Genomic DNA, 15,005 nt, shown 5'->3' on the forward strand with positions numbered 1-15,005 from the left:
TAATATCGTCCTCTTTGTTATTTTTTTTTCAGCAAATTATATTGCCTACAAACATTAGAATCTATTTTTTCGTTAACATTGGTTGAATCTTTTGTATTTGCTGACCTTACTGTGTTATGCATTCGTTCATAATGGCCTAACATTTGTTATAAACACATGTTAAAATAACCGCATGTTCACTATTCGTTTAATAGATCTGAAGCATTCACAATAATCATAATAATAATAATAATAATAATACTAATAATACCTAGTAAAATGGCTACTATGCAGGGATGGCTGTTAAACAACAATACTAAGATTTAAATGCATTGAAAGGGAATTAAATTTACATTGAAATGTGTTATTAAAATGATATACCCGTGAAAACCCGTAGAATGTTATTAATAAATAAAAATCTGAATGTAATAATTTCCGCTGCAATTATTACTTATCATTTCAATTCAAGATTGACAATACATCAAACAATATATTCATACGAAGAACGGCGGAGGATTTAAATATTACCAGTGGTTCTCTGCTTTGACACCCTGAGAAAATAGAATTTGTGGGAATTTTGTAAAGTTTTCAAATTTGAGAAAAACACATAGCTTATAAAAATCGTTAAGAGGTTAAGAGGCCATTGCTTAGGCTGCTGTTGTCGTGTCTGTACAATACAAAAAGTCACGTCGTTTTCAATTTTATTTCTTTTATTATTAATTCCTATTTCAGATATTTCTGTTGAATTTTAACGCTTATGATATGTTTTAACAATTTTATGGTGCTGCTTCCATATATTTGAGAACCAAATATTTTACTGTCTTGTTTTATTTAGGTTGCACTTTTTGAAAGCTTAATATACAGACTAATAACAAAAGAACAGATACCTAACCTCGTCAATATTAGTGTTGTTTTAAAATGGACCGAGGAAATTCTTACCTTAATTTGACAGCTTTCGACGGAGCGTATGCTGACTATGTGGAAGCTGTACCTTCCACTCCATATAAGAGCCCTAAGCGGCCTAAAAAAGAGACGAACTGTTTAAATTCACCGGATTGCTAGCAGCCTCCTTTAAGTTAGAACGAAGTTGCGAAAAAAGTCATAAATACTGTTCTGGCGCTTTGAGGATGTGAAAAGATTTCTGATTTCTTCCTCTGTGTGCATATTTTATTGCTTTATACCCCTATCGCCGGATACCGGCTGTGTTTGATCGCGGGTGCAGGAGAGCCGTAAACAAAAAAGGACCCTGCCATAAAGGCCACATGTTTTATTTCACGCTTTGCTCGAGCTTCTCTCCTCTTTTTCTAACTCCCTCTTCTATCTGTTTTAAATGTGCAACTTTTTTTCCCTTAACAGCTAACTGCAGAGGAAGAACAGCATATAGCATCGACTTCACCTCAGCACTTTACTTGCTGGATGGTCGTTGTACACTTCGATTGACTGTATGTCGGGCTGACGGCGTATTTTCCTTGCTGAAATGTAAACCTATGCAGAATTTGTACCTTTGATTGAAGACATTAGTTTAGGAATCTTGTATATTTAGTTTTGGGTACGTTCTTTTACAGAAATGTGCATTTAAAGCAAATAGCGCACATGGCGCTATTGCACATTTTTTGTTATGTTCTTAGAAACGGAAATATAAATTTGTAAAGTAAATTTCCCACATGATGACGTGACTTTTATTTATCTATGACTGGGCTACAAATATACCCGAGGAAGCATTCAACTGAGGAACACCGTGTTTTGAAAGTCACACTGTACAGTCCAGGTGAGCACCTTTCTTCAGATGCCAGAGAATAACTGTCATCTATATATACCCTGTAGATCCGAATTTGTGTGAACTGACACTCGGTCACAAATTCGTATCTAGGGGAGTATGTAGTTGATACATACACTACGCCAGTATGGAATGCCCAACAGAAGTGGTCGTCATTTTCACTTTTTAAATTGTACTATTCTATTGCTGACATTTGCTTTTGCGTAAACGTACGAATGAAAAGTAACCAGGGGGATCTTAGTTATGACGGTGAAGCTGGGCTTTTTTGTTGAGTTTTAGAGAAGTGAACTTTCAAAAAGTGCATTTGTGTGTGTTTTTTCTGTTCTTTTCTCTGACCTGTGCACATATTTCGATTGTTAAATAGACAGACGTACTACTTTTCACTGTGGTATTAACGTCCTGTGAATATTACTAATCTGTTTCTTATAATATCGATATTAAAATACGACTGACTTTAATTTTTGTACGATAATGGTACCTGATGCATACATAACCTATTTGTATAGATGTGCACCATTTGCGCGTAAGGGCTTGGCCGTGGACGAAACGGTCTTGCTGTGATTTAGAAGGCTCGGTAACCCGAATTAGTAGATGAATTTTCTATCGATCGTAAACAAGCTCTGATTTATCTCTGACAAGGTTCGCCTATGCGCTGTTAAGGCTATTCTCTCACCACCACTGACATTTATAAACGTTGGGGCCATGGCAGCTACACTACAATGTATTGCCTTTGTGTCTAGTTCCAATAAAGCTGGTCAAATGTGTGTATATATAGTATATATAAAATTTCAACACCGGGACACGGTATGCAGCCGTCCCGATTCGTTAATTAATAGAAAAAGGGGATGTACCGTTGCTTGAGCCGATCTCGCACTGACTGAAGGATATGCTGTTGAATAAGGTGAATTTTTTCGTTTCGTCTTTGTTGTTGTTTCGATTTTGTCGCCTGCTTACAGTAAACGTGCGAACAGACTAAAAGTAAGCAAAATCTGAACGTAACGAACTCAGATGTTGCATAGGCGCTGCTATGCGTAATCCCATTTCCTTATCCGGGAATCGAAGGGAACCACACCATTGGCTCCTGGTGTCACATGGATTCTTAACTTTGTTCACTTGACAGAAAGTAGGAGGGTTTTACGAAACAGGAAAACGAGTAAAGGAACAGCAATAAATTTTAGTATATTTTGTGTGCAATTCAAAGAAATTAATGGCCATGAGTTCCTTTTTGATCAACTCCAACTATGTGGACCCGAAGTTTCCTCCCTGCGAGGAATATTCGCAGAATGACTACCTACCCAGCCACTCTCCGGACTACTACAGCGCTCAAAGGAGAGAGCCTGCGTTCCAAGATGAACCGATGTACCACCAGCGGTCGGGCTGCACCGACCCGCCTTACACACCGTGCCAGGGTCCTGGGCATCCCGCGGTAGTGATGTCTCCAAGGGCTCCGATCCTCCCCCAGACCGGACTCTCAACTCAGCTCCCTGAGACAAACCATCATTGCCACTCCGTAACCCCAAGCCCTCCGCCTGCGTGCGGTCAAAACTCCGTCAACCAAAGCAACTCTTCTTCTAGCTCGTGTAAAGATCCCGTGATTTACCCCTGGATGAAAAAAGTCCATGTAAACATCGGTAAGTGCTGCTAACTTCTCCTACTCAGGGTCTTACGTGCGTTTATTCCACCTAGTGTGGAAAGCGGAATGTCCGGCAGTAAGTGTATTGCTCCCCTTGTGAATAAGCCCTTGGTCGAGATTTACGATCGGCTTTTCGCAGGGCAGTATAATTACACCCTCCATAAATTTTTATTACACTTCTTGGCCAAATACCTTTGAAGTCTATGCAACCTTCCTCTTCTAATTTCTTACTGGAAGGAATTTTACGACTCTGGCAAACCATGAGTTAAGTTTTATGTGTTTTTAATATGCATTTAAGTGGTTGGATGCATAAACTTGCAGCCTCTGTCAATTTTCTGTTGTTCGTGGGAAAGTTTATGGAAGCTAAATAATTTTCGTGGCGATAACACTAATGTTAAAAGTACGAAACGGGTCGGTTAGTGAGTCACGGTTATATTAGTATGTTGCTGAAAAGAGTGCAGCGCATGGAAACACGCAGCTTTAAGGTCAGCGCTTATTAGAACGTATTCCATGGTGTAAGACAATTTTCTTATGAGCTGTCAGAGATGAATTCTGTGCAATACAATGTTACACTGAATGTGGGCGATAGGGTTTGAAGTCTTAGACCGATGTTTACGTCCAGTCAGGGTCTACATAGAATCATTTGCCCGTGAAAACAGCTAGAACTGTGCTTTTCCTTTGAAGGATCAGCAAACATACTACGAACGTGTTCCTGTTCGGTGGATTTTATTGATAAAATGTGCATAGTCTTTGTTCACTTTAATCGTTGAGTAAATATTTTACTGTCTTGTCCACAGTGAATCAAAATTATACTGGGGGGGAGCCCAAGCGGTCTCGGACAGCCTACACGAGACAGCAGGTCCTCGAGCTGGAGAAGGAGTTCCACTACAACCGCTATCTGACCCGGAGACGCAGGGTGGAGATCGCCCACACTCTCTGCCTCTCCGAACGACAAATAAAAATATGGTTTCAGAACCGACGAATGAAATGGAAAAAAGACCACAAGTTGCCCAATACCAAAATCAGGTCCACTAACTCGAGCACAGGCGACAGCCAGTCACAAGGGAACTCTCAGAACAGAACCTGTGGACCTCCTTCGAGCTTATAGCCCTCGGTGCCCCAACACCTCAGTATCGGAGGACCTCAGACACACGAAAACGACTATATTTATGAAATAAACGGGGGTGAAGACTGAACTTAGACACGAATATGTGTTTTTATGCCCCCCCCATCCACTCCTTTTTTTGCACTCTTCTCCTCCTGTCTTTCCCTCCATTAAAGCAGAATGCAGCAGATAGCATCGTTCAGATTTGGTGAAGATGGATCCGTGTTTCATCTTTAATCACGCCAAACGCAGACCCATTTGTCATGTTTACTCTACGGTACAAAGGATGAACCGTAGGCCTGCCATTACCTCGACGTCGAACGTTGTACTTATAAATGACCCCTTGGTTCGTCAAGAGGAGATGTTTTTTTCTATTCCGTTTTGATGCTCCTTAACAACAGCGAAAGCAAAAGAGTTTAAACGAATCATTGGGGTTTCGGAGTGTGTGTTTTGTTCTAGTTTGCGAAAGCTCTGTCAATAAGCCTGGCCTGACAATGCTTGTGAATTCCAGCTCGTTTTTTGGGGGGAGAGACTTGTTTACCTGTGTACGCTTTCATTAATTGGTGCATTTAAAATGGAGATGAGAAAAAGTGCGGAGGTTATTGAAACCAAAAAAAAAGCCAGCAAATGCTTGCTTTTCAAAAGTGAGGCGAACTTAAACGAGGAAGAACCAATTGCCCTGGAGAACCCCCTGCGTTTTAACATCGCAGTGAATTACACACTTTGGCATTTTATTACCTCAATTTGTGATTATGTTAAATGTTTTTGTCTTGTGTTATGAAGCCACCGCTTCAATTTCAATCGATTTTCCTGGCGAGCACACGGAAGTAGTACTTATTCATACCTTTTAAGTCAAATGTAGTTTAAGCAAATGTGTGCCCAGGTCTATGACATACAAAGCTGCGTATATTGCATGACTGAAACAAAAATAATATTTTTCTTCTCCCTCTGTCTCTCTCATCTTTTTTTCAGCACATAAAAACGCGCGCACTCTGTTTTGGTTAATTCATTTTTTATTTGCCCCCTTTATATTCCAAAGGAGAATTTTGCTACAGATTATATCAGAAATGTTATTTCCCTCCCTTAATAGAATGTCGGTCTTTATCTTCTTGTTCTTCGTGTATCTACCTTAATATTTGTAAATAGGGATAGTATAAATAAAAAAAAAACACCCTTTCCCGTCCGCGTGTCCTGTCCTTCTGTTCCTGTCTGTGCCCCTTTTTCCACCCTAAAGCTGAAATGTTTTGCTCTATGGAGATGTTCTCTTGTTGGCAAGACATGTATTTAAAAAAAAACTGTTTCCTGTTGATGTATACGTGTCGTAAGACCTTGAGGCCTTCTTAACCGTGACTTACATCGTCTGGATACAAATAATCTTCCTGCATTGCGCATTGTCTCTTTATAAACCCAAAACCCGACTTTCCGATTTAGTCTGCTGTCCATTTATTTTGGTGATTGCTTGAAGCTGTGAGAACAGTGCAGTCAAGAACGCCAGCTTTTAAAAAGTTTAATAGTTTGCTAGTTAAAGCATCACTCGCATTAATGGCTGTAATTTTGCACAGCTGTTTCTCCGTGCTTTGCAGGTTCTGTGTATTTTTATGTTACAAAGAAGCGGGCCGGTGCCATAGCTCAAACCCTGACAACCAAATAGATAATCAAGAAGACAAATGACTTCTTTTGTGAGGCGTACCTCATATATTAATTTTCATTTACTTTCTTGGAACAAGTATTGAAAATATAGGAGAAAAATAACATTTGCTGTGCCGCGTAGAACTCTAAACAAAAGTGTGGCCTCAAATTGGTTTGCTAGCATTCCGTGGCACAGAAAAGATGGTCTATTACTTTGGGATCGTTGGTATCATCCAGCGCGGCCCCTGCCATTTTGCCTTCGCTGTCCATTTATCTGCTTCTCTCCTTAGTTTTTTTTTTTTATCAAAATGCTCTTGAAATTCAACGAATGCCATGGGTTCCGACGATATGTAAAGGAACATTTATGATGACCTCATTTGTTCGGTCTTTTGTCTCTGCTGGGTGTTTGAGGTGGTGTGTCTGCAATGTACATCGCAACTTTGTTCGAGAAATAAAACCGATTTTGTTCGAGAAATAAAACCACAAGCTTCGAAGGTGAAAACATTTCGCATTTATTTTTTGTATCTTGTTGAAATCTTCAAGCAAATTTCATTGCTTGATTCATGTCTTAACAGGCTATTTTATAATTTTGGCAATATCTGTTTAAATATCAAGTAACATCTACATGGGTACGTGCACATATGTCCCTTCATGAAAGGGTCCACTGCCTTATAGCTGGTAAAGCAGATGTATGTGTGTGGCATCACACACAATATACACCTAGGAGTTCTATTCTTAGGCCCCAGATCAAAACCTCTGTCGCAGATGGGTGAATACAAAGTGAACAAATTTCAATAGAGCCAAAAGTTCACAGCCGTTATTTGTAGATAGAGTCGAAAAAATGCGAGGATTCTAAAGGAAAAAAATCATTAATCACTCCTTTTCTTTAAATACCGTTTCTCTTCTATTGTTATTCAGCAGCAAATCTGGACGGACCCCTCTGCCAGGAGGCAAGAGAAGCCTTGGAAGACACTCGATGTTTTTTTCTTTTTTCTTCATCCCTCACTCCTTACCAAGTCATGCCTTAAGAAAACTTTTTTTTTTTTCTGTGAAAATCCGCCTAAATGCTAACACAAGTCAAACCGGTCGGAGGAGAGAGGATGGAAGCCGTAGAGGTAAGAGCTTTTGTTGGTTTTACTGTTGGATTTTATTGCTTTATGGCCCAGGTTTCACAGTCAGCTACCAGAAACGCATTTGGTTAGGGAGGGAATGCGGTTTTATGACCAGGGGCTTTCGTAGCTCAGCTGTCCTACAGCTTGAGAATTGGCAATGCGTGTGAATTGTGTTTTCCTTGATATTCTAACGAAATTATTTTTCTTAGCACCAAATGACGCCATAGTTATTGATACTTGATCAACTGCTTCGTGGGGATACATTAAATCAGTGTTAAGCCTTTGGTGAGAATAGTCGATGAGTCAGGCTTTTCTGTGGGCCTATCTTTTTGTCTTTTCCAGATCCACATTTTACATTTGTCATTGGTTGGCTGAGAGATGAATAAGACGTTTATTGTAAAAGGCCACATGTTGGAAGTGCGATTCGATTTGGAGCAAAACATTTAGGGCCAATTATTCAGATAAGGATCGAAACTGTGAGAATGGATGGCTGCTTTTTAAACAGACTAGGGGCGATTTTGATGAAACGAACTATTTCTAACAAATCTACCCTGTAATGCGGCTGTGCTTGTGTGTTTCGTTGAGTGAGCGTGCATGCCGCAGAAAGGCATTCACCAGCGTTTAACCCTGAAGAATCAATCTCTCTTCTCACGTTGTTGCAAAGGTTGGTGTTTCGCGTGAACCGTTTTGGCTCTCCCTCTGTGGCGTGGTGTGACGTGATGCGTGGAGTGGTGCGTGCGCAGAAACAAATGGCAAAAATAAAACTAATGATACTAAGGGCGAGAGGGGAAGACGGGGAAAAAAAATCGATGTTTGCAACGGACAGCAGAATGACCTAGTGGAGTTCAACCAGGGGACACATTTTCTATGCGATTAGGTCCGTTGCGAAATCACAGACTGACCCCCCGGACCCCGTGACCTTCTCTTAGACTGGACACCTCTCTGTAATGTTGCCAACATAAACCAGGAACGGGTTGGTCATAACAATGCAGGGTTGACAAGTCAAGATCGGCCGCGTTTGCGTTGCTACACTCGTTCACCCACTCACACCAGAAGCGCTTCAGTTTTCAGTATTTGATCCATTGTTTGTCTTAATACGCAGATTACTCAATGTCTTATTTATTATTACCCCCCCCCCCCTTTATTTCTCAGTAATACAGTGTGACCCGGAGTACACATTTCGTCAGCACTGACCCTGGGCTCGGGGTCTGGAGGCTTTTCCAAAATGCGTGGCATATATTTTGCCAGACCATATCACTGGGTCTTGTGTGGTGTACCGTGCACCCGTTGGTCCACATAGCTGTGGTGCTGTGGGGCCTGCGCTTTCCAACAACAGGACACAAAACAGCCCGCAACAGCGAAGCCAACAGCTCGCAAGTTTTGTTGAATAATAGTTCTCAAAAGATGTGCTGGGTTAGCGCAGTGTGGTGCATGTAGATCTATGACCCGCGCTATAGCGTAGTGCACGAAAGCGTGCTCGTTTTGATGCAGGGCAAGTTTTGATGATGCTGGGCACCACTGTTACAGGTGACCCCTGTGCTATTAATTATTCACCCATACTGTTGGATATTTGGGTTGGGTTGTCGATTTCTGAGGTATGTTACTTGTTTCTTAAATGCGTTAAGGAACACTCCGATGGCATTAGTGGAATTATTGCTAATTTATTTAGGGGTATTAAAGGCATGATTATTTTGGTTTGTTTGCACAATAACAGATTGAAGAAAACGAAATTGCATTTCCTGTATTAAAAACCAAGGCTTAGTTTTGGTGAAATAAGAAACGAGAGGGGATGATACGTAATTAAAAGTGCGATTTTGGTATGACTTTGGGTTCTCTCAGTTAACACTGCTGTTGGACAATATTATTTTAGATGATTGATACAATTTCAATTGCAGCAAAGTACGGTAGTATTTCTTATATTTGTTTAGTATGGCATTATTATTATTATTATTATTATTATTGTGGTTATTGTTCTTGTTATATTGAAATAATCATAATATAATGGTCTGATACAAAACTACTGAACATCCACTTGTAAACACTTGTAACATTTCAAAACCTGCATGACATTTGGGCTGTTTTGAAAAAAAAAAAAAAAAACAGCAAAACGCATTAAATGCTGGCATGATTTTAACCTGGCTGTGAGTAAAGTAATAAGCTGGAGAGAGACTGGAGTGAGCCGAAAGAACTTGCCTAGCGCGGAATGCTTTGCCAAAACATTATTTAATTTTTTTTTTCAATGCGCAGCATGTGCTTTGACAGATTTATGATCCACAATAAAGGGAGGGAGGTTCGAATCTGTAAAGCTATCTCCTCACCACTAAACTTGCCATTTACTAAAAGCCATTTATATTTACCTGAGCTGGGATTTGGGAATGAAATTCCAACCTTTTCCATGACTGCTGTTATTATTTTCGTTATCCGCACTGCTAAAGCAATAATGGTTGTACGGAGACACAAATGTTCTAATTTGGCTGGTTTGCGTGCTGTTATTGTTTCTTTAGATTTTTCTAGCGTATGTTTATATGTAGGCCTTTGTTGCTGTATTTCTGTATGGATAATCGAGCTAAAATAGCGGTTTTTCATTTTCTAGATGAAACTGGCATTTATTTATGACTGGAATAGTTTTTCTGTTTTATGTCCATAGTTTATTTAGTGTGATACTAATTTATAAGAATAACAATCGCCAGCAACACCAAAAACATCATCAACGACAACATCAATAATAATAATAATAATAAAGCAGTAATAGTAGTAGAAGTAGTGGTAGTGAGGACAAAAACCTAAACCTTCTTACGTAATGTGCTGCAATTTCGTGCTGGTTGATTGTAAAACAGAAATATGAGAAGTGACACGTTCTGTCAGTGAATATTTTCACCTTCCATGCTGTGCCTGTATATTTCAGTAGCGCATTACTAACATTTTGCGCAACTGTAAAAGTATCAACAGGGTCACACCAGTTTGAAACGCTGACAAAAGGCTTATCTAACCGTGCTGACTTTGGTTTCGAGTAGTTTGGATAATTGCTAATATATTTCTACGGGGGAAGTGTGCAGCGTGTCATATTTCATTCCTTGAGCTGTATCGCTTATGGTTGATGATGTGGAGGAGGGGGGGAGCACAATGGCTACCGGTCTAGCTCGTGCAATTTCGTAAAAGCAGACCCAGTCCAGCTATTGTGTGACCTCCAGGATGCTCCACGAGGCGCTTTCTTTTATTTTTTCTTTTTTGGACACTGTCTTAGGTCTATTGTTCTGATATGCCAAGGCTTGGCTGCTCATAGGAAAGAATTGGTCTTATAATTGCAGTACTCGCCCTGCAGGATTAATACAATTCCTTCCCATTGTCTTGTTGTACCTGGCTCTCCTTCGCTTTGCGAGGATAGCGTGTGTCTGAGCGCAAATAACACTTAAACCGAGGGGTTCTGTAACCCATGTATAATTGGGTTAAAATATCAGAGTCTGGAGTCCTCAGTTTTATTTCTTTGTCTTCCACATCCTTCCAGTTTGAATATAGTCAGACGCAGATCAAAATGACTGTTTGCAAGTGTGGTTGCATGGTAGAAGTGAGCAACACAAGAGTACTGGCAGCAAGCTAAGTATTTGTTGCAGAAACACCACCAGCTGTCAGGGTGGTGCAGGATAATGTTATTAATAATGACAATTGTATTGTTGTTTATTGCTGATACTAAAAGGGAGACAACATCATATTTGCGTCCTATTTACTTTAGTTTAAAAGAGGGCGCATCAGTTCCCAAAAAAGAATTATTATGGTAAAATAGCAAAAATGTATGCAACTCTAATAAACTGACCAGCATGTGTGCCACAGCAATCGCATTCGTGAATGTTTTCAGTCAATCGAAAACATTTCATACTTGAAAGAAACAGAAAATTCGTTGGAACGAATAGACAAAACGAGCAACGGCAGGTTTATTTGCTGCTATTTTTTCCTTCGGTAGTACAATTTCTTTCGTTGCACAGCAACTCACCATACGTCCCCTTTTGACACAAACGTGTTGTAAAGCACAAGAAAAATGCACATTCTGATCGTATAGCGTAGTCCCCGTTGTTTTCTTTTATTGCAGTTTGAGCTTGGGGCTTCAATGTTAGGTCAGAGTGGATCTGCGAGCTTGCACAGAGAAGACCCCCATCCCCCTCGCGGTCACGTGATTCATTAAATAATTAATGCAGAGGTTGCAGAATAGATATGTATTCGTCAGGAATATCGCAGACATGGTCTCCCTGTGTCTGACGTGAAATTCAACTGTCCTTTTAAAAACAAGCCTTATAGTGGAGAAAAAGAGAGGGAGAGCCACACAGAGGCGGCAATAAAATAATTTTGGAGTGGACAGTCTCGCCTTGGTGAAATTGTAAGTATAGCGAACAAGGCAGCCCTATATTTCAACGCAAGTGCCTGCTGCGCTGTTCCTGGTGCGTAGATGTAGATTAATTATTTTCTGTTTGTTATATTCTGGTGAATGTATCAAAAGAGCCATGTGAAAATTCTTTTACTCTGTGCTTGTGCATTTCCATACATTCTCTAGCTTTCCCATTGTTTATTTTCAGATGTGGCAACACGAGACATGCGATGTGACATCCGTCCATATAGTATTCCATTAACATCACTACATATGTGTTTTAAAAGTCACATTCACTGTCCCCTTCTCATCTCCCTTTTCCTCCATGTCTCTGTCTCCTTTTCACTTTTCTCCGCCAGCTACTTTCGTTGATTTATAGCGAAATATATGTCATCGGTGGCGCGGCTGCCATTGTGTATTTGTGAGGGAGTTGTGTTGTTTATGGCCGTGTCCACGATAAATCATTTCTCAGAGAAAATGATGGGCAATTGATGATACGGTGGGATTTGGAGGAAATGTCTTTGGACCTCGCACTTCGCCCGGCTTTTCTGCCTTCAGTCAGCTGTACCTCTCCTGTTGATTGTTGCGGAGGGTTTACAGTAATGGATAAGGGATTAATATGAACGCTAGCTACCGCTTTTGGGTTCAATCGTATGCCATTGCCGAGTACGGAAGCATTTGTTTATATTTGGCTAAACGGGAACCCCCAGGTAGAATAAAAATAGTACAGACGAGCCGGATAGATTTTCTGTAATTCACAGCCAGTAAAGTCTCATGTACTATAGTTTTATGTTTGGAAGAAAACTTCCAAACTAAAATACAAAGAGGAAGAGGAAGGATTAAGCGCATATTTCGTTTATAAACAAGCGTGAGGGCAGACCAGTATCATCGTCCCGCAGTGGAAGGGGCATACCCGGACCTAGCTTCATAAAGCCGGCTTCATGAGAATTCTTATAATTTTATGCTATATTGCACAACGCATGTAGTTGAATGTATATGTTGGCTTTTTCAACGTAGGAAATATATCGGGATGGAGATGTTCTTCAAATGTACTTGCCTTCATTGTATTGTGCTCGTGTGTTACCGTGTGCCTGAGAGCCCGAATATACAGAACATGCATCAGTAAATATTCTTTGAATGAGGATAATGTGTCAGTGCATTGTATTTTTATACATCACTGCAAATGCATCTTATTCCAGTCAGTTGCAGATCATGTACAAGATGCTTTACATGAATATAGCCGCTCCAAGACAGCAGTGTTAGTGTATTGAAGTGCAGTGCACAAAGACAATGAGATTCATACAATGATATGTTTTTAAATTGTGTGTTTATTAAGGACAACTATCGTATTAACTATAGCATGAAATTGCATTAACATTATCATCGGTAGCAACAATAACAATAATGCACAAATAAGACAAATACTGCTGTTGGTTTTGGGAATGCTTAATTTTATTATTAATTATTTTACCGGCTCCGACTCCTCCCCTCTACCTGGCTAGTGTAAACCCTTATGTGGCAAAATTAGCGTAACTCCGCGACTTCCATCAAATATTAATGGTTCGCGGCTGCAAGGGGCATCACTTTAAAAATGTATATTTTTCGGCGCAGACTATATCCGGTGGCGTTGTCAAAAACAATATCCAGACTCGTTTCGGAGGATGGGGGGAGTGAGGAAAGGCCATGTTTTACAGAAGGGCATCAATGGTGCGTCTTCAGACTGTGCCATTTGTGATTTATATTACTGTGGGTTCTTTCAATTACCCAGAGCTGTAACCTGTCCTAAGGTGCACATGGTCTTCATAAGTAGCTACATAAATAAATATGCTTATAGTACTACTACTTCTACGGCAACTGCTGCTGCTACTACTGCTATTACTACTACAAACAATAGAAGTGACAACAATGACAATAGTAATAATAATTCCATATACAAACCATTTATTTTACTCCAGCTCATTTGTTTCTTTAATACATTTACGGTTTTCTTATTAGAGGAGGTGGGTCTTTGTGAATGAAAAAAAAGTCCTTTAAGGTTTCGAGCAGCCCTCGCTCGTATTTTACCTGTTGAGCTTCTGGGCTGTGTAACCCAGCATTACAGACAGCCCCAACGGCTCTCTGGAAGTGCAGCTGCAGTAGGTTCTTCTTCACGGATTGATAAACGTGGCCTGTACAAATGCATCTCAGTCAAACATAGGCATGTGTATAAATATGGCTTTGTGATTTGCCTACATGTGCGTGCGTTCGACGTGTGTGTGTGTATGTGCGTGCGTGTGTGTGTGTGTGTGTGTGTGTGTGTGCGTGTGTGCGTGTGTGTGTGTGTGTGTGTTTGTGTTTTACTGAAAAACCAAGTCAAAGCAGAGTTGACCGGTATGCTCTTCCCTATACAACGCGAACTGAACAAGCGGCCACATTTAGCACTTTGTGGTTTCACACGCGACCTTGCAGCCAGCCGCCTACACAGTGTCTAGTTCAGATTCTATTTCATCATGTCTACCAACAGTGTTCTAATGAAATGGCTTAAAATGCGACAAAGCACTGTAAATTCGCGTTGGTCCTCGTTGGTGCATTTGGGTACACGTTATAGGCTACATTTTGATTTTCTCTGCATTAACCGTGCAGATACAGTAACAGCCGTGTAGGGACAGAGGAAATGCGACGGTAAAGGCGCACTGTCCACATTACAGCACATGGACACAAATAGGTGTTCAAACACAAACACGGCTTGTGATATTTTGCTGAGAACTGAGGACACTCTTTCAGATTGAAATTCACATCAACAGCATGCATGAAACCACGGAACGAGAATTTTTAGTTATTCTTTTTCCCAGTCAAGATTTCGATGAGAGAGAGAGAGAAAAAACGAATGTTAAGGATTCCCGTCACCCTTTTAATTTTCCAAGCCTAATTAAAACAAACAACTTTGTTGTTACAAAGGAAATAAATCGTGTATTAAGGCACATATCTGTTTGGGGAGAGTGTTGTGTCGACATCGCAATAGAGGGGGGCGATATTAATTTATTTGACCGTGCAGATGTTGTTTAATTTGGATCAGTCACGAAATAAGCTGGGTACAACAAAGCACCAAAGCAACAAAGCCTTGTCATATCTCCTGGCATAATAACATACAGCAACATAAAATGCTTCTTTGATGCTTGATGATTCTAGACAAAGGGCAGCTGAAGTATTTGCTTAGACAAGCAGATAATGCTAGTAGCATTTGTAATGGTGTTATTATTATGAAAGGACCACTACTACTACTGCTATTACTACTAGCCAAATGTGTTAGTCGTTTTGATGCTCAGAGTGGGTGTAATGCTTTTCCAAGTCTTTTTGCTTCACCTTAATGGCGGAATGATTACCCTTTTGGAAACGAATCAATATCACTTCTCGTGCTTATTTATACGGGACTG

General features: G+C 40.3%; 1 protein-coding gene across 1 annotated transcript; it reads left to right on the forward strand.

The window, feature by feature from the left end:
* The first annotated feature begins 2,892 nt into the window (after positions 1 to 2,892).
* Positions 2,893 to 5,902, forward strand: LOC118794112 (homeobox protein Hox-B4a-like). Its single transcript, XM_036552273.1, has 2 exons — positions 2,893 to 3,387; positions 4,187 to 5,902. Exons 1-2 carry the CDS (start codon positions 2,964 to 2,966, stop codon positions 4,495 to 4,497), a joined length of 735 nt encoding a protein of 244 aa, XP_036408166.1. The 5' UTR covers positions 2,893 to 2,963; the 3' UTR covers positions 4,498 to 5,902.
* The last annotated feature ends 9,103 nt before the right edge of the window (positions 5,903 to 15,005 follow it).

This window comes from Megalops cyprinoides, chromosome 19 (genome assembly GCF_013368585.1).
Source record: "Megalops cyprinoides isolate fMegCyp1 chromosome 19, fMegCyp1.pri, whole genome shotgun sequence".
Lineage (NCBI taxonomy): Eukaryota > Metazoa > Chordata > Actinopteri > Elopiformes > Megalopidae > Megalops > Megalops cyprinoides.

Coding starts and splice junctions, on each gene's coding strand:
- LOC118794112 (XM_036552273.1), top strand. CDS start 2,964: ATGGCCATGAGTTCCTTTTTGATCAACTCCAACTATGTGGACCCGAAG. Junction 3,388..4,186: donor AAAAGTCCATGTAAACATCG/GTAAGTGCTGCT, acceptor TCTTGTCCACAG/TGAATCAAAATTATACTGGG.